General features: G+C 37.4%; 1 protein-coding gene and 1 long non-coding RNA gene across 6 annotated transcripts in view; one reads left to right on the forward strand and one right to left on the reverse strand.

Moving 5' to 3' along the window:
- Window positions 1–24,315, forward strand: part of ATP10B (ATPase phospholipid transporting 10B (putative)) — a 304,974-nt gene that overhangs the window by 178,950 nt on the left and 101,709 nt on the right. For 4 of the 5 annotated variants that reach the window (XM_074212482.1, XM_074212485.1, XM_074212483.1 and 1 more), the window contains one exon: window positions 22,803–23,007. In XM_074212482.1, coding sequence (XP_074068583.1) covers window positions 22,803–23,007 — 205 coding nt within the window. Of the gene's footprint in view, window positions 1–1,739; window positions 2,915–22,802; window positions 23,008–24,315 lie in introns of those variants that run through there. The other variant, XM_074212486.1, reaches the window with a different exon arrangement.
- The window catches only part of LOC141506066 (uncharacterized), an 84,587-nt gene continuing 68,847 nt past the window's right edge, over window positions 8,576–24,315 (reverse strand). The window contains exon 3 of the long non-coding RNA XR_012473764.1: window positions 8,576–8,795. This is a non-coding gene — a long non-coding RNA (uncharacterized LOC141506066). The remainder of the gene's footprint in view (window positions 8,796–24,315) is intronic.

Below are 24,315 nucleotides of genomic sequence, written 5' to 3' on the forward strand. Positions count from 1 at the left end.
CTTTTGTCATTCTACCTCTTCCTTGCAACTCCATACCTTGTTCTTTATTGCCACTACCACCTTCTATTCTTCTAACCTTCAGTTCTTTCACTAGACATTATCCCTAACCTGACTATGCTTTCCTCCCTTCCCCATCTTAACCAGTTGGTGAAGTAGTTCAGCTCTACACTGCCTTCTCTCAACTCCCATGCCATTTTATTCTATAAAATATCATTCCTTGCCAAACCTCACCATCTACTATCTTCATTCCAACTCATATGCTATTGAATAAAGTTGAAGAAAAATCCTGAAACCATGTTGACTGGTCCCTGTTATGGCTTCATGTTATAAAATCTGAACTGGCCCCTCTTTGAGTCAAAGCTATCCTTTCATACCTCCCTAATCTATTCTTAGGGCACCCAGGTGAGGGCAGTAGTTAGAGCTCTGGGCCTGCAGTCAGAAAGACCTTGTTCAAATATGGTCTCAGACTGTGTGATCCTGAACAAGTCATTTAATCCTATTTACCTCAGTTGCCTATTTGCCTCAGTTTCCTCATCAGAAAAATAAACTAGAGAAGCAAATGGAAAACCCCTTCTATATCTTGGCCAAGAAAACACCAGGGGGATCATGAAGAGTCAGATAAGACTGAACAACACTCTATTCATTATTCAATTTATTGCAGCTGCTTTTCTGAATCTTTCCATCCCTCCTCAAACCTCCCACAGCCTCTTAGCTAAGAACTTTGCCTCATATTTCACTGAAAAAAAATTAAAGCAGTTCTTATTGTTCCATCTTCTCACTTGTTACTCATCTTGAATTGCTCAGATGCCTTCTGGCACTATTTCTTCCTTCACACCTATTTTTTAAGTGTTTTTTTTTTGCAAGGCAAATGGGGTTAAGTGGCTTGCCCAAGGCCACAGGGCTAGGTAATTATTAAGGATCTGAGAACGGATTTGAACCCAAGTACTCCTGACTCCAGGGCCGGTGCTTTATCCACTGCGCCACCTAGCCGCCCCACCTACACATTAACATGAAGAGGTGACCTTTCTTCCCAAGACAAACTGCTTTACATGTATAAGTGACCTTCTCTAGCATATCATCTCTGCTCTCTCAATAATCTTTAATCATTCTTCATCTACTGTCATACCCCTTACTTCCCTATTCCCACTACCTACTCAATAAATTCAGTGGCTCTCCCTTACATTACATATAAAATCCTGCCTTTCACTTAAAAGCACTTTATAGCCTGGATCTGGACACTTACCTTTCTGTTCTTCTTATATCCACATTCATAGGTAGGGATTTGTTCTTTATACAATTATTTGTTCTTTACATAATCTCTATCTAAATATGAGTATTTCTTTTTTTTTTTGGAAAGCAATGGAATTAAATGGAATTAAATGATTTGTCCAAGGTCACACAACTAAGTATTAAGTATTTGAGCCCAGATTTGAACTCTGGTCCTCCTGACTGTTCACCCATACCTGGACCCCCTCCTCATCTTCATCTCTTAGCTTCCCTTCCTTTAAGTTTCATCTAAAATCCTCCCTTTTACAAGAAACCTCTCCTAATCCTCTTTTATCCTAGTTTCTTCCCTCTTGAGACTACCTCCATTTTATCCAATATTGATATTGTTGGCTCATAGTTGTTTACATGTTGTCTCCTCCATCAAATTATGAATGCTAGATGTTTTGATTTGGTGTGGTATGGGGAGTGGGAAGGGAGGAGGGAAGGGAAGAGTACAAAGACAAAAAAAAAACCATGTTTTCTATCATCTTGGAACTCATAATCCAGGGAGGATAGATTTATAAAACCTAAGATTCGATAAACATGAACATGAGAGAGGTATGGAGTGCTATCATATACCTATATGGTACCACATTGAGAGCTTGAGATGAAATTTAAGAAAGGCATAGAGCATACAGATTCATAATTTTATGAGAACCAACTTCAGAATCTCTTCTTGCAGGTGAATGACAGAAGCCCAATAGTGTACCTAAAAGGTTGTTGTTATTGTTCAAGGATGAGGATTCTTCATAATCCCATGAATGGGGTCTTCTTAGTAAAAATACTAGAGTGGTTTGCCATTTCTTTCTCCAGTTTTCCAAGACCAATGTTGTATTCACTATACTACCTAGCTGTCCCAATCAACATATTACCTTTTCTTTATCCTTTGAGAATCATGGGTTATTCTTCGAACTTAGAACTAGGTAGGCTTTAGGACCCAGGGTTATCTTACCTGCCTAGGTGACTGTGTGAAAGGGGAAGATGCCTGTGGGTGACGTAGACATTTCAACAGGTGGAGAAGGAAGCAGCCAAGTTGAGCACACGCCTCTGCCTAGACCTGTTTTTGCACTTGATTTGGATCTTTTGCTTCCTTTACCCCATTGGAATCATCCCTCTGAGAAAGAAGGCAGAAGATACCATCCAAGAGAAAGAAGAAAAAGATGTCAAGACCATGCTGCTGAATAATGGAGCTGCTCAGATCAAAACTTTTTTACCGGGAAATAAAAAGTTATGGCATAAGCCCTGAAATTCAGGAGAGGGCAGAGATGAGAAAGGAAGGAAGAAGAAAGAAGAGCAAAGAGGAAAGAAAGTATATTGTGATCTCTAACCTGCCCTTTGAAGGAAGACCCCCAAAAGAAAACCCCAATCAACAGTACAAAAAAAACCAAATCAAGACAACCAAGTACACCTTGCTATCTTTCCTGCCCAAGAACTTTTTTGAGCAGTTACATCGGTTTGCCAACCTCTATTTCGTGGCCATTGCAACCTTGAATTTTGTTCCAGTGGTCAATGCTTTCCAACCAGCTGTGGGTCTAATTCCAATTTGTATCATCCTGGTGGTAACTGCCCTGAAGGATGCCTGGGAGGACCTTAGGAGATATAAATCAGATAAGATTATCAATAATCAACATTGCTTCATCTATACCAGGTAAATAAAACAACTCATTAGGAGCTAGCTGAACCTCACTATCTTTTGGGTGGGTGGGTTATTTTGGAAAAATGAAGAAATAAGTTATTGTTTGGACATTATTCAATCTTGTCTGATTCTTTGTGACCTCATTTGAGGGTTGTTTATTTTTTTGACAGAGATACTGGAGTGGTTGGCCATTTCCTTCTCCAGTTAATTTTAAGATGAGAAAACTAAGGTAAACAGGATTAAGAGATTTGTCTGAGGTCACATAGCTAGTAAAGTATGATGTCAGATTTGAACTAAAGTCTTCCTGACTCCTGGTGCACTACCCACTGCAGTTTAATCCACAATATTAGGAATGACAGACCAAAACTCCTATGGAAAGGATAGGTCAATATTTGATATACTTTGAAATTTAAAAATGGTGGCAGATAGAGGAGATATTGTCCTTGCATTGTTTAAAAAATAAAAATAAGACTTTGTTCAGTGAAATTCTCTCAACATTTAAGTATTTTATGTAAATGTTGACCCCTTCAGAGGTCAATGAAGGAATTTTCATTTTATTGTTCTTTATACAGGACCTAATGGGCACAAAAATGAAAAGGTGGCATCTCTTCGTCAAGAGCAATAACTTGAAGCTTTGATCTTAGATTAACCTCTCTTCAGTTGCCTCATGTCTGGGAGACAGTAGAGTGTAGCCGGGAAAGCTCTGAGAGGCAGCCTAGCTAGGGGTAAAAAGATTCATTCTCAGAGTCAGAATGACCTAATTGCAAGTTGACATTCTGATTTTTATGCTCTCAAGAAAATTAATGCACTTCTTTCCCCAGGTAAATCTCTCTAAGACCATACATTTCAGAAGAGTTGTCTATTTGCATTGTTAGAGGGAGCTTCCTTACCAGGAGTTACCTATTTAAACCATATCTTTGAACTAAAAGGGAAAAAAAAAAAGAATCAACTTTGAACTAGGAGTCAGAAAACCTAAGAGAAAGAATAAAACAGTAGAGAAAGTTTTAGACCAGGAAGTTCTACTTTCAAATACTGCCAGTGAAATTACCTATGTGAAAGTGCTAAGCAAGTTACACAACCTCTCTGGGCCTCATTTTCTTCATTTGTAAAACTTGTGGGTAGAACTAGATGATTGCTTAAGATTTCATCAGGAAAACCTAGTTGAAATCCAGCCTTAGACTCATATTAGCTGGGTAAGTCATTTAAAGTCTGTTTGCTTCAGTTTCCTCATTTGTAAAAATGGGAATAATAACCTTCCAGGGTTGCTCTGAGGTTCAAATGTGAGTATTATTTTAAATAGCTTAACATAGCGCCAGACATAAAATAAGCACTATATAAGTGTTAGCCATTAGCTATTACTATTTTCTCTTCTGGGTCTACAAAAATTAAGTAATTCTATTAATTTGTGGACTAGAATCAAAGTCTGTGGCAAGAGGTCTCCAGCAGGGTATCTCAGGGATCTGTGTTTGGTTCTATGCTGTTTGATACGTTTATCAATGAGCTGGATAAAAACCAAGAAGGCACACTCATCACATTTGCAGAAGACACAGCTTAGAGGAGAAAGCCATTGTAATAGATGACAGATTTGGGATCCAAAAATTTCTCAACAGACCTGTGAATTCAACCAGATGAAATTTACTAGGGGAAAAATGTCATCTTACACTTGGGTACACAAATCAGCTACCCAAATACAAGTAGGGGAGAAATACATAACATTTTGTTCTGGAAAAAAATACAGAGTAATATGAACCATCTATGTGATAATGTAGCCCAAAAGAGAGCTCCTACAATCTGGAAGAATATTAAGAAAGCCATAACTTCCAAAAACACTGTGATAGTTCTCCTGAAACCTTATCCTGAGTATTATGTTCAGTTCTAGACGTTACAGATCACTGAAAGTTGAACAATACCCAAAGGAGGCCAACCAGGATGATCAAGGTCCTGAAATCCATGTCATTAAAAAAATGCCTTGAAGGGGCAGCTAGGTGGGGTAGTGGATAAAGCACTGGCCCTGGAGTCAGGAGTACCTGGGTTCAAATCCAGTCTCAGACACTTAATAATTACCTAGCTGTGTGGCCTTGGGCAAGCCACTTAACCCCGGTTGCCTTGCAAAAACCTAAAAAAAAAAATGCCTTGAAGAAACTGAGAACATTGGCCTAGAGAAGATTTAAGGGGTAACATAATAGCTGTCTTCAATTATTCAAAAGGAGGAAAGATTAGATTTGTTCTGTTTGTCTTCAGAAGTCAGGAGTAGTAGATAAAAGTTGCAAAGAATCCTATTTGGGCTTTACATCAAGAAACAATGTCCTTACTAAATCCAGTGCCCTTACTAAAAAGAATGCAGGCTCCCCTTCTTTAGGACAGCTAGATGGTGCAGAGGATGGAATACTGGCCTAGAAGTCAGGAGGACAGGAGTTCAAATCCAACCTCAGACACTTGACTTTTACCAGCTGTGACCTTGGACAAGTCACTTAACCCAGACTGCCTCTCATCTAGGGCTGTCTCTAGTCATCTTGATTCACATCTGGCCACTGGACCCAGATGGCTCTGGAGGAGAAAATGAGGCTGGTGACTTAGCACAGCACTCCCTCACTCAAATCCAGTTCATGTGCTTGTCATGGCATCACCTCCCCAGATGTCATGGCCTTCCTCAAGAATGAAGAACAAGGCAGCTAGGTGGTGCAGTGGATAGAGCACCGGCCCTGGAGTCAGGAGTACCTGAGTTCAAATCTGGCCTCAGACACTTAATAATTACCTAGCTGTGTGGCCTTGGGTAAGCCACTTAACACCATTTGCCTTGCAAAAACATAAAAAAAAAATGAAGAACAAATATCTTCAGGTATAGATTCATACACAGGACTTAGTCTTACTTTGTCTAAGAGAATAAGATGAGGTTGGTTAAGTTTGTGACAGTATGTGTTGTCCCAAATAAAATGTAAAAACTAAATTCTGGCCTTACCAGAGAAAATATAGTCAGGTGATCTTTCTGGAGGTAGCAAGTGGCAAAAATAGATGACTGGCAAGTAATTATCATCACACTGAAGAACCATGAATATATCTTCCACAATGCCCTCCTGGCCTTTTACCTATCAGAAATTCTTATCTAGTTTCATCAAAAGTGGGAATGAAATTGTCTGAATTATAGAAATAATTTCATTCCTCAGCATGTTATTAATGGTCTGAATGACCTGGGGATCAAGATGTATTCCTAATGAGCTGCATATTATTGATGGTTATCCTTCTGTTCAGGGAAGTAGATATTTAAGTACCTTACATTTGTAGCAAAAGTTCAAAGGGTCGCATCATGTTGAGTTTCTTGATGAAATAGCCTCTGAGCATCTCAGTGCTTAGTTTATGGATATCCCCTAAAACCAACACCAGGCCAGCTTCTAGGCACTATACTATATTCCCAGACTCCTTTTTTCCCCCCTCTAGATACAGGATAGAAAGAATGCTACATCTTAAAAAAAAAAAAAAAAAAAAAAAAAAGCAAATCTACCAGACTGTTTTCTTGGCAGTTGGGTCTGATTCTTTTGAATGTTGACAGTTTTACTTAATATCTCGAGGTGAAATATGTTACTGACTAAAATTTGGTTAAGAAAACAATAGGGGAAGAAATAAATGCTGATATATAATCACTTTACTTTCAAGAATGTTTTTTAAAGCAATGTCTGTCTTCCTTTATTCCCCCTGTGAATTTTATTTTCTTCACTTTTTCCCCCTTGATTTTATGATAATGAAAGAGACATGAAGTGTAGTGTGAAGTAAAATGAGCTTTCTTCTCTGGGAAGGATAATAATTCTGGACTCTCAAGTGGAATTACTACATCTTTTTTTATTTGAGAACCTCCAAACAAGAGGTATTAAAATTGTCCTTAAAACTCCCAATTGTGGGTCATACCAGATTGTAATTGGGAAATATTGAACAAAATTAATAAAATACAGTAAAACCTAGATATTGTTAATATGTGGTATTCTAAGTCAATATGCATCCACAGTGATCCTTGTGTATAGTTTATTGGCTTCCATTTCTTTTTAAGTTTGACACCACTTCTCTAATCCATGGCTTGGACTTTATTATTGCCTTTAGCAGACTTCCTAGGTCATGGATGCTTCTCATATGCAGCATACACTGGCAACCTTATGAGTTCTAGATGCCTTTACACAGATGGAAGAGTGACTATCGAAATCAGAGATAAAGTTGATAAACAATGTGAGCAGAGGTAGCAGACAGCTCAAACTAACTGGGAAATCCTAAGTAAGTCATTTATTCTCTCAGCTTTAGTTTTCTCACATCTAAAATGAAGTGATTGGACTAGATGGTATCTCCATGCCAGGTCTAAATAATATGGACCTAGTATAATTATTTCTTAGAGAAAAGAATATGAATTTTTTATGGTAATACAGGACTTCTTAATGTAGAATTTAAAATCTCAGAATGTAATAATTAAGGTTCTTTCTTTTAGACCTATTCTGAGGTAAAGGAAACTCTCTAGGCATTTTTATGCAGTAGGAAAAGCACTGGACAAAACTCAGAGAAAATCAATAACCTATTTTAGCTTCAGTCTCTCATTCTGTAAAAATGGGGTTAATAATGCCTTACCTTAAGGTTCATTGTGAAATTCAGATGAATTAATATTTGTAAATTCATACATATGCACTTGGAAAAGTATAAGAATTATGCAAATATAAGACACTATCACACATAATGTGACACACTATGATAGACACAGAAGGGAATTGCTGTTAGGTTGTTTCAATTGTAACTGACTCTTCATGACCCCATTTGGGATTTTCTTGGCAAAGATTCTGGAGTGATTTGCCATTTCCTTTTTCAGCTCATTTTTATAGATACAGAATCTGATTTAGGTGACTTGCCCAAGGTCATACAGTTGGTAAGTATTTGATGCCAGATTTCTGAACCCAGGTCCTCTGGACACCAGGACCTGCATATTACCCATACACCACCAAGTTGTACAAATGGGTTAAGTGGCTTGCCCAAGGCCACAAGGCTAGGTAATTATTAAGTGTCTGAGGCCAGATTTGAACTCAGGTACTCCTGACTCCAAGGCCAGTGCTCTATCCACTGCACCACCTAGCCACCCCAAGTGAACTAGCTTTTGCCAAAAAGTGATGATCCAAGATGAGATGTTGGGCCTAGGATATTGGATTCTGAGAAGCAGCACAGAAAACTACTGCTTTCATTTCAAGTCTCAGCTAAGATTATTTAATCTTAGCTTCAATGGAGCTTTAGAAACTAAAGTCCTTTTACTTTAATTTATTTCCCATTAAAGAGCTGGGCATCTGGTTTTTCCTTGTAACATATTGCATCATCTAATGTAGGTTTGTTTATACCTTGGTGTGGGTGTGTGTCTTTTTTACTGACATCAAGAGCCTCATTAACTGAACTGTAATCCAATTAGAACATTTTCTTTTAATATAGTAACTGCTGTTGTATCTAAAGGTGAACCACTAATCAGATTTATGATATTGCTTTGAGAATCGATTAAATTTAGCATTGTATTTTCTTAGTTTCTCCTAGGGCTCAATATAATGAATCTGGTCCCAAAACCACTAATAAAATACTCTTTAGGATACAATAGAAAAGGAAAAGAAAAGCTAATGGAATTAGGGCTTTTCTCCACCAAGATAGAAAAAAAATCCACTGAACTATGAGTAATCTGACCAGAATCACAGTCCTTTATTCTGTCAAGTAATTATGATAGGAGATTTCTTCTGGAATCCAAAAGACAGCTATAAAGAGGAGGATCTGGGGTCCAGTTAGATAGCAGTTCATAGTGGTGAGATGTGGGTTGGGATGGAAAAGACCTGGTCTCAAGGTTCCAAACTTGTTTTTGAGCATCTCCTCCTTTCCAGAAAGTTAGTTGCCCCATCTGTAAAGCAAAGTGATAATGATCATCAACCATCTTTGAGAAGCTTTGAATAGGAAACTAGATCTAAGACAAAGCTTCTAATCCTTCCTTATGTCATGGACCCCTTTGACCATCTGATAAAACTTTTGGCCCCTCTCAAAATGTTTTCAAACTCATAAGAAAGAACCTAATATTAAAAGAAAAATAAATTATATTAAACTTAAGTTATCAAAAAATATGTTTATATACCACTTTAAGAAACTCTAATCTAATGGAAAAAAACATTAGAATGGAATTCAAGTAACCTGGGAATTCAAGTCCCCAAACCCTCAAATATAAATAAGATGATTGGACCAGATCATTGCCAAGATACTTCTTAGCTCTAAAATTCTGTGGTTCTGAGCATCCAGGAAAATGGGAAAACATTTTCTAGAAAGGGAAACTGCTCTCTATTTTTGGTTTTTGATCTGCTCTACTAAGAGAAGACATTAACTAGAATGCTTCTGTTTGAGTCAAGAAAACTCAGGGTTCACATTCTGTCTCTGATCTTAGATAACCTCATTGAGCCTCAGTTTTCTGTTAAATGGGGATTGCCACTTCAAAGAATTGTTATAAGGATTAAATAGGATCACATATGTAAAATATTCTGAAAACTTAAAAAGGGAAGCATTAATGGCAATTACTATTATCGTTGCTTTTATTCACATGTCTCAACACTTTCCATAGAGCCTGCTCCATTGGAAAGAATGCCCAGATTCAAGGCAAGGGAGTTGAAAGCTAGTCCTTAGAGCCACCATTAACTAGCTGTTTGACTTCATTTCTCTTAGTACCATTTGCAACATATGGATAACTTCTGACCCAGTAACTTCACAGAACTAGTCATAAATTATGTATCATTAATTCTACAGCTCCAAAGAAGGGAACGTCAGTGAGCTTTGGGTAGGGCAAGGCAGCACCAAAAGGTCAAACAAGTCATACTTACAAGGTGGCGAACTTCAAAAGAGAAATATTAAGTGACTGAGAAGTAAAAATATGGTGCCTGACTATGAGCCCAATGTCAAAAGAGGCAGGAGAATGTCTAAGAATATAATAGAGAATCTGATAGGTTTAAGTGAGAGAAAGGCAGAACACTCACATCATAGCTGGCCTCTTAATTCTAGGCACTTGGTGAAAATGTAAAATAGATTTGCAAAAAGAATCAGAAAATCACATATGGCAGATAAGAATCCAGAGTTTAAACCCATTGTCATTTGGAGCATCACGATGAAATATGTCATAGCAAGGGAGTTTTTATAAATTGCTGGACCATTCAATTGATTCTTGGATGGGCACACACACTGCTTTTGGGGTTTTGAAATGGGGGTTTATGTTTAAGGTATAAATCATATATAAAAGTACTAGCTGCTCCCTCTGCCTCAAAGAAGGTAATAAACCATTTCAGCCTATTCTGCTTGTCACTTCAAGACAAAATACATTATGTCCCCAAAGATCTTGGGGAGAGGGGACAAGAAAGGGCAGCACAGTGACAAGCAAGATTTGTATGTCAGCACACCAAGATGCCATTAAAGAATGCACAATTCCATAAGACAGGCGTCATTTTTAAATCTAAACTGAAACTCTGTGAGCCTGCCCCTGAGAGTCTAGGATCATACCTCATCAAAGGTCAGAAGAAGAAAGGTAGCTGAGTTATCATGTTCTTCCTACATCAGTCTCTTAAAGTTCCTGATCACTGGCCTACCAGAAGGGACAGGACTCCATGTGACTAGAGGCAAATAGAAACTGTAGATCCATGGAAGCAATTGTAGGATCATTAATCTAGAGAAAGAAGGGACCTCAGGAACCATCAAATTTGTTTATAGAAGAAGAAATTGAGGCCCAATAAGTTTGTGTTTTTCCCAAGGCCACAAAAGGAATTAATTTTAACCCAGATCATCCTATATTAGACCCAGAGCTCTTTGCATTCTATAACACATTGCTTCCCATGACATAAAAGGATTTCCTGTATTAGGTACAGATTGGAATTGACAACTTCTGAGATTCCTTTCAAATCTAAGATTATAGCATAATATGGTTAAAAAAATATTGCTGAAATTGTGGAGTGTGAGGACCTGGTTCAAATCCTGACCCCATCCTTTTACTACATGTGTGATTTTGGGCAAATCCTTCTTGGGGTCTCAGTTTCCTCATCTGTAAAATAAGGAGTTGGAACTAGAGGACTACTATGGCACCTTTCTGCTCTGTGATCTAAATATGGGAAACCACAACCTATCCCTCAGAGGGCTCTGTGGTAGGACAAATGAAAGAAAATTCACTGAGGGAAACATTTGGTACCTAAAGAGAAAAGCTCTCTAGCAATACTGAAAGGACTCTCCACTATTCCTCTCTCTTACCTTTTTTTTCTAAATCATTCTAAGGAAACACAGCGTTCTCTTTACCAGGATTTATTTGGGTACCATTTACATATTATGGGGGATACATTTATTTGGTTATCGTTTACATATTATGGGGGAATATAGAAGTCTAAGATATGATCCATGTCTTCAAGAAGTTTTATAGTTTAGTTGAAAGCAAAGAGAGAAGGCAAAGTTTATATACAAAAGAAAAACATACAGAGGGCTTATTTTTGGTTGAATACAGAGAGTTATTGTTCAGTCATTTTTCAGTTGTATCTAACTCTTCATGACTCTATTTTGGGGTTTTCTTAGCAAAGACCCTAGTGGGGGGTTGTCATTTCTGTCCTCAGCATATTTCACACATGAGGAAACTAAGACAAACAGGGCTGGGTCTGTAGTCAAGAAGACTCAGTTTCCTAAGTTCAAATTCGGTCTCAAACACTCAAATACTGTGTGACCCTGGGAAAGTCATTTAACCCTGTTTACCTCAGTTCTTCATCTGTAAAAGCTTAAGAATAAGACAGCAAACCACATCAGTATCTATGCAAAGAAAATCTCTGTTGAGGTCATGAAGAGCCGAACAAAACTGAAAGGGCTGAACATTTAGAATGGGAATCTGACCTTTCTTATTGTATCTCCAGCAGTTAGAGTGTTTTGCATAAAGACAGTGTTTAATAAATATTTTATTCATTCTCTGTTCATTTTCTTATCTAGAGGCATGACCACACTTCTTTTTCTTCCAATGCATTTGCCTCCTTTTTCTTTCTTTGTCTAAAGAAAAAAATCTCTATATAGTTATTTGAATTCATATTTTCATAGTAATAGGGACCTAAGATCAAGTTCAATCAATAGCAAACTATAAGCAATTCAATTCAACAAACACTTATTAAAGACCTACTCTGTGCTATTCCAAGAACTAGGAATACAAAGGCAGAAACTGAACATAATACGTGATGTGTTAAACAGGCTATAAGCTATTATCAGCAATTATTTAAATAAGGGAATATAATATGTACATAACTAAACATAATACTATAACACAAAGAAGAGTAAAGAAAGCAAAGAAAAAATCATAAAAAAAGGTCTATTTGCCAGGGGTTTTTAACTTTTGAATCAGAAACCCCTTTACCATCCTGTCAAAGCCTATGTATTCCTTATAAAAATAATGTTTTAACAAATGATAGGATTATGAAAGAAATCAATGACATTCAAATATTAATCAAATAAATTTTAAGCTCACAGACCCCAGGTTAACAATTTCTGCTCTAGGGATATTTGAAGAAAGGTTTGGTGGTAGAACAAGGAAAAGGGCACTTGTAGCTTAAAGAAGGCTCTTGAGCTGAGCCTTGAGGAAAGATAAAGATTCTGAAAAGTGCACATGAAGTAGTATTCTCCCAGTTGTGCGAATATGTATGTATGTATGAATATGTGTATAAACACACCTATAAATATATATATATATATTCACATATGCATATAGTCTATATGTGTATATGTATATAAGGTAAATTAAAGGAAGTAGTAAGATCAGAGAGAGAGGTTAAAAAGAAATTGTGGAGAATCTTAAGGTATCAGACTAAAGAAATTTAAATTTTTGTCTTAAGGCAATATTGTGAATTATTGAAAGTTTTTGTACAAGATAGACCTGAGTCTTAAGAAGGTGATTTTGGACACAGTGTAAAGATGAATTGGAAAGACATGAGCCTGGATGAATAAAGACAATTTTTTAGCTGTTGTAACAGTCCAAGAAGAAACATGATGAGTAATCAAACCAGGGTTACATGAGAATGGAGCAAAGGAACTGAAATGAGAGAGATATGAAAATAAATTTGAAGGTACTTAGCCACTGATTGAATGTAAGATGTCAAGGAGAAGCAAGAGATAAATGACTACATGGATAGTGGTACCCTCAATAAACATGGGAAAGTCAAGAGAAAAGATAGGTTTAGGGGAGAAGAGACTCAATTCTGTTTTGGGAATGTTGAATTTGAGATGCTGGGAAGATATGATAGTTGGTTAATGCAGGACAGATAGGTGACACAGAGCAAAGCACACTGAACTTGGAATCAGAAAAATTCATCTTCCTAAATTCAAATCCAACCTCAGAAATGTGATAGCTGTGTGACCTTGGGTAAATCACTTAATTTTTGCCTCAGCTTCCTCAAATGTAAAATGAGTTGGAGAAGGAAATGGCAAAGCACTCCAATATCTTTGCCAAGAAAATCTCAAATGAGATCTTAAAGAATTGCAACTAAACAATGATAACTATGCAGTACTGGAGTTCAGGGAAGAGTTTAAGGTTGGATAAATAGATTTAGATATCTTCACAGGAATAATAGTTGGACCCATTGAGGATAGGAGTGGGGAATCTTTTTTCTGCCAAGGGTCATATGGATATTTAAGACATCATTTTCAGGCTATATTAAGTCAAATATTTAATCCCCCCCCCCCCCAAAGCAACTTGATTTATTGAATTCTGAGTCCCACCTGTGGTTGTCTTGGCAACACCAGATCATTATGTTCCAGTGGGCCCAGAGGTTCCCCACTTCTGATATAGATGATAGTGTAGAAAACAGAAGGCCCAGGACAGAATCCTTAGGGAACCCACACTTAGATGACAAGAGGAAGATAAATATAAATCCAGCAAAGAAATTGAGAAAGTTTGGACAACAAAAAAATAAAGAAAATGTAGTTACTAATAGGACTTACCTAAGGCAATATATTAGTATTCACATCATCATAACACATTTATACAATATAATAATAAATTTTAGTTTTGCCTACAATGACCTTTTATCTACAAAATTGTATGTTACCAAAAGTTACCCTTTTTTATAATACATGATGTGTTAAACAGGCTACAAGCTATTATCAGCAATGAACCTCACACAAGAAGAGTATACATGTAAACTTTCCATAAGGAAGAATGTATGCTTCTTGAGGGCAATAACTGTTTTAATTTTCAAATCTCTTAGTAGGCATTTAATAAGAATGAACTGAATTGCATCTGGAAAGTCAATAAGCAATCATGTGATTGTTGTTATTCAGTTGGGTCTGACTCTTCATGATCTCATAAACTATAAAGTACACCAATACTGTCCATGGGTTTTTCTAGATATATATGCTGGAGTGGTTTTCCAGTTTCTTCTCCAGATCATGAATTAAGGAGAGACAATAGATGAAGAGCCCAAGCAATCTCATGACATTAAAAGAACCAGGGGGAAAGGTTTGGAGGATGAATGAAAGATTTTTGGAAAGAGAGGAACAAGGTTAATTGAATTAGAAAGTGTGGAAGTGTTGCTATATGTTCTGGTAGAGGAATGCTTATAGCAGAAAAATGAAAAATGCATCTAAATATCTAAGTATATGAGATTTCAAAGACCTTTCTGAACAATGTTTCTATGTATGGATAATGCAAATACCAATATCACCATTTTACAAATGAGGTAACTGAGATACATAAAAGAGCAGTGATTTGCCAAGTGTCAGAATCAGGACTTCAAGTTATCTGACTTCTTAACCTATGGTTTTTCCTTTTTATTGAACTCATTTCAACTCTCTTCTATAAAAACAAGGAAGTTAAACCAAAAGATCTTTGAGATCCCTTTTAACATTATGTATTTTTATAATTTAATACCACAGTTGAGAAGTCTCAAGTCCACGGATGTAGGTCAGAGTGCAGTCATTATCATTCTTTTTACCCTGTGGTTACAGAGCTTGGTATTCTCAGATGGCAGTTGGGCTTTATGGAGGAAAGACTTCACTCATCTTACTTTTAATTGGCAGTTCCAAGAGAGGACTTTGCCCTTTGTGAATTGCCATCTACCAGACACCCTGAATCCTTAGTCATTTGCTAAAGGAACTCAGAAAAACTGGAAAATTAATGCAGCTCTCTTTCCCTACTGTACCACTTACTTTTCCCTCTACCTTCTTCACTTTTGCCATCTCCCCAATCTTTATTTGCTTCTTAATAACTAACACCCATTTACTTTTCTTAAAGGTGTTCAACACCCCTCTACTTAAATTCTCCCCTAGGCAGAATCTGACAGATGGATTCTCTATCCCAATGATTTGACTTATTTTTAAATAGCACCGAACATTCCATAAAGCTAAAATAGGAGACAATTCCCAGGCGTAGACTTATAAAGCATAGGGAAGCCCAAGAGACTGGCAAGTTGACTGACCACCTGGGGCAACAGTTCCAAAATAGTTGAATTAATGAGGAAATGACTTATACAAGCAGCCCTGTGCCAGGTGCTGGCCTCATTTGTAGGCATTCCCAAATACCATAGGCCATCATTGTAATGTATTTCTGAAACTAATTTTGGAGCTGCACTTACCCTGTGCTCTCCCATACCCCAAGGACAGGGAACTTGACTTGACCATAACAGACCCCACCCAACTCCTTTTGGAAAGAAAGGAATGAAAAAAACATACAAAATAATAGAAATAACTCAGTATCATATAGCACCCTACAATATACAAAAAGATTGACTTACATTGTTATCCTCACACCTACTCTGTATAAGATATACAAGTAAGAGATAAATTATTATCTTCATTTTGCAGATGTGGAAACTAAGGCTGAGGGGATTAAGTGACTTTCTCAAAGTCACACAATAGAAAATAAGAGAGCACAAACCCTGACTTCAAACCAAGGCTATTTCCACTACACTGACTCTCCTTCCAAACTATATTTCTGCTTTCCAAAGAAGTGAAGACTCAAGACTCTTCAAGAGGATAAATTTTGTCCTCCTCAAAAGAGGTCTTGCTTCCCTATATTTTCCTTTACATATCACATACTTATTTTTGAATATCTTGCACATTCTTACATTTTTATATGTTGTGTTTCCCAATAGAATATCTTGCACATTCTTACATTTTTATATGTTGTGTTTCCCAATAGAATAAAGCATCCCTGAGGGCAAGAACTACTTCATTTTTGTCTTTGTATTTTCAATGTCTAGTGCAATATGTAACAATGTAATTAAGAGCTTAATAAATATTTGTTGCTTAATTGTTTGAAAAGGTAGTGCTTGGGGCAGCTAGGTGGTGCAGGGGATAGAGAGAGCACTGGCCTTGGAGTCAGGAGTACCTGTGTTCAAATCCGGCCTCAGACACTTAATAATTACCTAGCTGCTTGGCCTTGGGCAAGCCACTTAACCCCATTGCCTTGCAAAAAAAAAAAAAAAAACCTAAAAAAAAAAAGAAAAGGGAGTGCTGCAAAATTCAGTAAATCATTAAGTCAAAGTTCCTTTTCCAGGAAAAGAAACTCCAGTGAACAGGATTCTATATGTCCCCATGCCTAGAACTCTTTTTTTCCTGAGTTGCACCTCCTGGTTTCCCTGGTTTCCTTCAAGTCTCAGCTAAAACCCTACTTACCTACAAGAAGTCTTTCCTTATCCCTCTTAACTTTAGTGTCTTCTTTCTGCTGATCTCCAATTTATCCTTTACCTCATCTCTCTTACCTAACCTTAATGACTGAAAGGGCATTGCCTCAGTTGTGATCTGGGAAAGACCTAACTTTAATAAACCAAGGTCTCCTCCTACTATCTCTTGTTGTCCTGATCTATATCTGGTCACTGGACCCAGATGGCTCCCGAGTAAAAACTGAGGCTGGTGACATAGAACAGCCCCTGTCCCCCTCACTTAAATCCAACTCACTTGCATAACTCCCTGATGTCATGGTCTTCTTCAAGAAAGAAGACCAAGGGAAGATGGTGGCATGAAGGCAGCATTCCCTGACAACTCCGACCCCCCAAACCCCAGAAAAACAAACAAATGAGGGCTCTAGCCAAAATTTAGAGGGGCAGGACCCACAGAAAGTTTGAGTGATACATTTTCCCAGTCCAAGGTAACTTAGAACCTCCACAGGAAAAGTATGCTTCACCAGGACCTGGGGTGGGAAAGAAAGCCACTGCGCAGCCCAGCCCAGCTCGCAAAGCCCAGTCCAGCCCAAGCCAGAGATCATCAGCAACAGCTTGAAGGGGAGAGAAGAGAACTCTGCTGCATCTAGGTGAGTGTGGAGTGAGGAGCTCCGACCACAGAACCTGCAGCGAGAATCAGGAGAAAGCATCCTGCACCCTCAGAGAAGGTAAGGGAAGTCTGCAGAGATCTCTCTGCTCTTCCTGGGGCAGGACTCTGCTGTTTGCCTACACTCAGACTCAGGGTGCAGTTTGGGCTTCCTTACTAAGATAGCAAGATCCCGCCTTATAGCCTCAGGGCAGAGGGCAGTGCTGTGGTCATCTACATATCAAAGCACAAGCTAGATTGCTTAAGACCTTGGAAGAATAAAGGTCCCAGTGGGGTACCCCCCCAAAAAAAATCAACCCCAAAGCCTTGGAAGTGCTGTCAATTAGCCTTGGGCTGAGGAAATGAGTAAACAACAGAAAAAGAAGGATCTGACCATAGGGAATTACTTCAGTCCTATGGAAGATCAAAACACATACTCTGATGATGACAAAATCGAAGCTTCTGTATCCAAAACCTCCAAGAGAAATAGAAAATGGGCTTAGACTGTGAATGAGCTCAAAAAAAGACTTTGAAAAGCAATTCAGGGAGGTGGAGGAAAAATTGGGAGGAGAAATTAGAGTGATGCAGAAAAATCATGAAAACCAAATCAAAAGCTTGGTGAAAGAAATACAAAAAAATACTGAAGAAAATAATATGTTAAAAACCAGTTCAGGCCTAATGGAAAAAGCAAAACAAAAGGCAAATGAGGAGAAGAATGCCTTTAAAAGCAGAATTGGCCAGCTGGAAAAGGAGATAAAAAAAGCTCTCTGAAGAAAGTAACTCCTTCAATTGCAAAATGAAAGTAAAGGAAGCTGATGATTTTGTAAGAAATCAGGAAGAAATAAAACTCTTCCAAAAAAAAGCCAAAAATTAGAAGAAAATGTGAAATATCGCATTGAAAAAACAACTGACCATGAAAACAGATCCAGAAGAAATAATTTGAAAATTATTGGACTATCTGAAAGCCACGACCAGGAAAAGAGCCTAAACTTCATTTTTCAAAAAATAATACAGCCAAATTGCCCTGAGATCCTAGAAGCTGAGGGTAAAATAGAAATTGAGAGAATTCACTGGTCACGCCCTGAAAGGGATCCCAAAAGAAAAACTCCCAAGAATATTATAGCCAAATTCCCAAAACTACCAAATCAGAGAGAAAATTCTAAAAGCTACCAGAAACAGACAATTCAACTACCAAGGCTCCATTACACAGGATCTGGCAGCATCTACATTAAGGGCTCGTAGAGATTGGAATATGATATTCCAGAAGGCAAAAGATCTTGGTTTACAACCAAGAATCAATCACCCAGCAAAACTGAACACCCTCTTTCAGGGGAAAAGATGGATTTTCAATGAAACAGGGGACTTTCAAACTTTCCTAACAAGACAACAAGAGCTGAACAGAAAGTTTGATCTCCAAGTACAGGACTCTGGTGAACCATAAAAGGAGTGGAAGAGAGGGACTAACTATGAGGAACTTGATGATGTTGAACTGTTTGTATTCTTGCATGGGAAGAAGATATTGATAACTCATATGAACTTTCTCATATATAAAAGCAGTTAGAAGGAGCATATATAGATAGGACATAGGAAGGAGTGGAATATAATGGTATGATGTGGTAAAGGGATGGAGTCAATGGGCGATGGGGGAAAGTACTAGAAGGAAGGAAAAGGAGATGATGAAGAAGCTGAGAGATTTCACATAAGAGTCAAAAAAAAGCTTTTTCAATGGAGGGGAGGCGGGGAGTCAAGGGGGAATGAGTGAGCCATTCTCATCAAGGAAATGGCTCAGGGAGGAAATGACATAGACACTTTAATAGGGTGAGGAAATCTGTCTTGCCCTGGAGAAGGATGGGAGAAAAGGGACTCGATGGAGGGAAATGGGGGGAGGGAAGGGGGGGATAGGTGACAGAAGAGAAGAAAGATCAATGGAGAGGGTACTCAGATGCAACACGTTTTTGGACAGGGCCAGGATGAAAGGAGAGAAAGAATAGAATAAATGAGAGTGGGGAGGAATAGAGTGGAGGTACAGCTAGTGATAGCAACTGTGGGGAAAATATAGAAGCAACTTCTCTGGTGGATTTATGATAAAGAAAGGAACTCACCCCAGAGACAGAGCCATTGGAATCTGAACACAGACTGAAGTACAATTTTTTTTTCTCTCTCTATTCTTGAGGTTTCCCATCTTCTTGGGGGGGAGGGGGTTTATGTTTATTCTTATGTTTACACTTATAACATTCAATTTACATCAATGTATGGCATGGAAACAATGTAGAGACTGTCAGACAGACTTCGGGGGAGGGGGGAAAAATTGTAGAATTCAGAGCCTTGAAAAAACTGATGGGTATAATTTACTATTATATATAATTGGAAAACAAATAAGATGTTTAAAAAATTTAAAAAAAGAATGCAAATTAAAAAAAAAAGAATGAAGGCCAAGGGCATCTAGGTGGCACAGTGGATAGAGCACCAGCCCTAGAATCAGGAGGACCTGAGTTCAAATTTGGCCTCAGACACTTAATAATTATCTAGCTGTGTGACCTTGGGCAAGTCACTTAGCCCTATTGCCTTACCAAAAAAAAAAAGCAACAACAACAAAAAAAAAGAATGAAGGCCAAACAACAACAATATCTTGTACATATCTTAATTTTATAGTTGTTTGCTTGTATCTTCCCCATTGGATAGTGTCTCTCAAACTTAGGAACTGTCTTTTATAAAACCCCATATTAGTATATGACCTGGCATATATGGAATGCTAACAGATGCTTGTAGACTACTGGCTATGTACACCATCAAGATGTGGGTCATTCTCATTCATGAACCCTAAGAACTATCCTCCAACCCTGAGAAGGAAACTTCAAGACTGCAAATCTCAACCCCACAAAACCGTATTTCTTGTGCCCAATTGGGAAACCCCAATGAGTCAGCTGGGGTGATTATCCATTGGTTACCATATTTGTACCAATGATGAAAATGATATCCCCCTCAAATTTTCTTAGAGAACTTTGTCTGAATTTCTCCCTGATCTTTGTTATATGTATATTTGGGTCCCACCATCTTCATCTTATGTTATGAAGTTCTTTGAGAGTGATAGGAATCTATGATGTTTCATCTTTGTATTCTTGGTGCCAAACTTAAGGCCTTGTACACAGTATGTTATTAATAAATGCTTTTTAATTAAATGGAACAATTGATTATTGTTTCAGTTACTTTTCTTCAGAAGCAATAGATCACTACCCAGTGGTGTTCAAGTCAAAAGAAGAAATAACTAAAATTACTATCCCTTGAACTATTCCTAGTGAAAGGTGTTAAACATGATATCAAGCAAGCAAGCACAGGATGTACTCTTTGACATCCTCTGCTCTCTTTTGGGTCCAAACCAATTACTGAGCACTGACTATGTGTGTGTGTGGTCTTTTACTGGATTTACAGCAGGGATGCATAGAAGGTCAACTTGACATTGCATAAAGAAAATATAATCTTATCTGTATATAAGGACATGTAATATAGTTGAGTGTATGTGACATGCATGTGAGAAACTACAAATATGAAAATATATGATTATGCAAAAGAGTAAAACACATAATCAGAACAGCTGAGATTAAAAAGAGATAGAAACCAACCAGACCCTTGGGTTAATCATGAAGATTGTCAAAGAAGCCAGAACTTGGGTTAGGTTTTAGTGAAATAGTAAGGTGACTCAAAGAGAGAAGGAAATAAGGAATTACAGGTTGCAGAAATATGAGCAAAGGTAATGGAAGAGCAAGAAGAAAAAGAATAATGTTTTAAGGTTTTGCAAAAAGCTTTACAAATATATTATCTCAACTGATCCTCAAAATGATTTGTCTCTACAGTCACACAGCTAGCATTTTAATCAGGATTTAAACTGGAATCTTCCTGATTCCAAGATGTGAGCACTCCACCTATTATGCTATACTACCTCTATAGCAATACTACACTGCAAGAACTGACATATGGAGGTTCAGCTAGTGAATAGACTAACACTTGACTCATACCAAGAGAGAAGGTTTGAAATATTGCATGGGTAGTGTTATAAAACACCTTGACTATCGTACTGATTAGTTTGTCTAATAAGTAATGGAGAGTGATTGAATAGTAGTATTAATCTGGAAGAAGTAGCAGCTTTGAATTAATCACTATGTTCTCGTTTAAGAGTTAGAGAGAATGAAAAAGACATGTGCAGACCCTTCATTGGAGCCCTCTTCCAAAGTATCAATGAAAATGACTGATAGTAATGTTTTCCCCAGAAGAGAATCCCAAGCAATTAACTAGTAAATCACCTTTAAAAGCAATGAAACCCCATAAGTTAGATAATGAATGACCTAATATATGAATATGATGGAATATTATTGTGCCATTAGAAATTATAAAAGGGATAGTTGGGAGAAATCTAGGAACACTTTATGAACTAATGGAGGTTGAAGTGAGTAGAATCAAAAATACAAATGATGCTATATCACTACCATAAAGACAAACTTTAATAGATTTAAGTGAAAGAATGCAAAATCCAACCTCAATTCCAAAATGATGAAAATTCTATTCACCTCCTAACAGAGAGGTGATAGCCTCCTGATGCAGAATGAGATAGACATTTTTGGATTTGTGGATTTGTGTGGATTTGTTTTGCTCAACTAGTCATATTTATTACAAGAGTTCTGTTTTCCTTTTTTTTTCCAACCAGAGAAGGGAGAGAAAAATAAATGATTGTTAATTTTTAAAAACAAAATAAAATAAAAGTTAGTGAAAAAAAGAAATTAAAACAATAAATCCCAAAATAACCTGGATTAATTTTCCAAAGTAAATAAGTTGAGAGATGAATATAAGATGAGAGAGACAATAGGTTACAGGTCTCTACTATCTGTTGAATAGTAGGGGAACCATCTTCAACCTAAAATACTTGATGGAAGATAGAGACATTGAATAAGTATAAAGAGGAAGAGAGTCTAGTTGGGTTTATATTTTCATCTGGCGCAAAGCCATCTAGAGATCCAGGGCACACAGAATGGAATTTTTAGTGCTAGCTTCATCTCAATAAGGATGGAGGGACAGGAGGAAATGGAAAGAGGGATCATAAGGTCATAGATTTTGAAGTTGGACCTTAAAGGTTAGGGGATCCAGTCTTTTCATTTTACAGACTAGAAAACCAAGGCACAAAGAATTTAAAACTTGACCAGGGTTCCATTGCTAGTAAATATCTGAGATGGGATTTGAATCCAAGTTCTACTAACTCTAAAGTCAGTGTCCTGTCTACTTCCCTATGCAGCTTCTCACTAATATAGTCATTGCATTCAATCAATGAACATTATCTATAACAATAATAAGAATATACTTCATATTAGAAGTTTTCTGGAGATAAGACACTCACAGTGAATTATTAGAATGAACCTAATCATGAGAAATATCAGATAGGAGGGGAAAATAGAACCAACGAATGAAATATTTGGTAGGTAAGTAAAACCTGTGTCACCCTATACTTACTTGCATCCACATACGTACTTCCTTAAGGCTCTTGATAGCTCCAGCTAACCCATTTTCATTTCCTAAGGGGCCCTAAAAACCCAGATTTTCCAAATTATTGATATCTCTCCTTTTCTATCACTTCCAGGAAGGAACAAAACTACGTGCAGAAGCATTGGAAGGATGTTCGAGTGGGAGACTTTGTCCGACTTCAGTGCAATGAGATTATACCAGCAGATATCCTTTTACTCTTCTCTTCTGATCCCAGTGGAGTCTGCCACCTGGAAACTGCCAATTTGGATGGGGAAACCAACCTCAAACAAAGGCGTGTTGTAAAGGGCTTCTTACACCAGGTAGGGTTCTTTCTATATTCAGCCTTGGTATAAAGGGAAGTTTCTTCTTCCCAACTCCCTGAATTGAATGACTGGAAAGAATTTTGATGGTATGGTTAATTTGTTAGTAGAAGCTCTCTGCATCCTTTATACAAATCATATCCATCATAAAAGACCCAACCTCAATCTTACCTCCTTGATGAAGTCTTCCTTGACAAAAGCAGACCTTGAGCATCTATCTTTCTCTCTTGTTATTTCTATATCACTTACTTCCTGAATCACTAAGGTTCATCTACCACCATTTAGTAATTATTTCTGTCTTCAAGTATAGCTAACGAGACTTTTGGTTTTCTTGCCTGCAAGTCAATCATTCCTTCCTTCCTATACTGGGTCACAGCAAATTAAGGCTTGTCCTTCTAGCTCTCTCATTGAATTATTCCTGAGAGTTAGGACAAAATCTCAGCCTTGTTCACAAAATCAAGTCCAAAACAAAAGAGCATCTCAGAACTATAACTAAAAATTCTCACACCTGGGAAAAATTCAGTTGATGGCAAGGGTAGAGGAGGAAGAACAAGAAAAAAATATTGTCCTATGATCAGCTCCCTGTTTCATAAAAGTAGCATCTAATTCTTTCTTCTGTGCAGTGGGTCTACATAATACTACCTAATATAATAGCATTTACTACTTATTCTACCTTTCCCTTCAACTCAATTATTTTTATACCATTTTACTTATTTACTTCAGATTCCTGGATTTATTCAAAGGAATATATCTTTAATAAACGTTGTTACTCCACCACTTAATTTCTTTCTATTCTACTCCTAATAAGGTACTTTCAGAGCCTTAATCCAGTTAAGAGTCAAATCCTCTTAACCCTCAGTGATATTTGGGATGTCAGACTTGAATCTTTTCATTAATCCATTTAGTTCATTCTATATACCTATTCTATGCATTTTACAGACTCTTCATGGTTATTACTGACTCTCTCTCACTCTCTCTCCCTCCCTCCCCCTTTCTTTTCTAGTTTTATACCCATAACTCTCTATAATATTGTCCTAGATAAAAATTTGTGAGTGAGCAGTTCTCCCCACTTCTTTCCCTTTTTGTTGAAAGTTACCTTAATCACATTTGCAAATTTTTTTTGGTTTACTCTCTATTAAAGTTCCCCATTCCAACATGGTACTGAACTAGATAATGAGTCATCTCAATTTACTGCCCCCAGTTATTCAGTGAATAAGTACATTTTTATGCCTAAGCATGAATGGTCAACCTCATGCTCCATTTTTTTTCTGAAATTCCTCCACTTAGAGAACTTCCATCCATCCTTAT

The sequence above is a fragment of the Macrotis lagotis genome, chromosome 1 (genome assembly GCF_037893015.1).
Source record: "Macrotis lagotis isolate mMagLag1 chromosome 1, bilby.v1.9.chrom.fasta, whole genome shotgun sequence".
NCBI classification, from domain to species: Eukaryota; Metazoa; Chordata; class Mammalia; order Peramelemorphia; family Peramelidae; genus Macrotis; species Macrotis lagotis.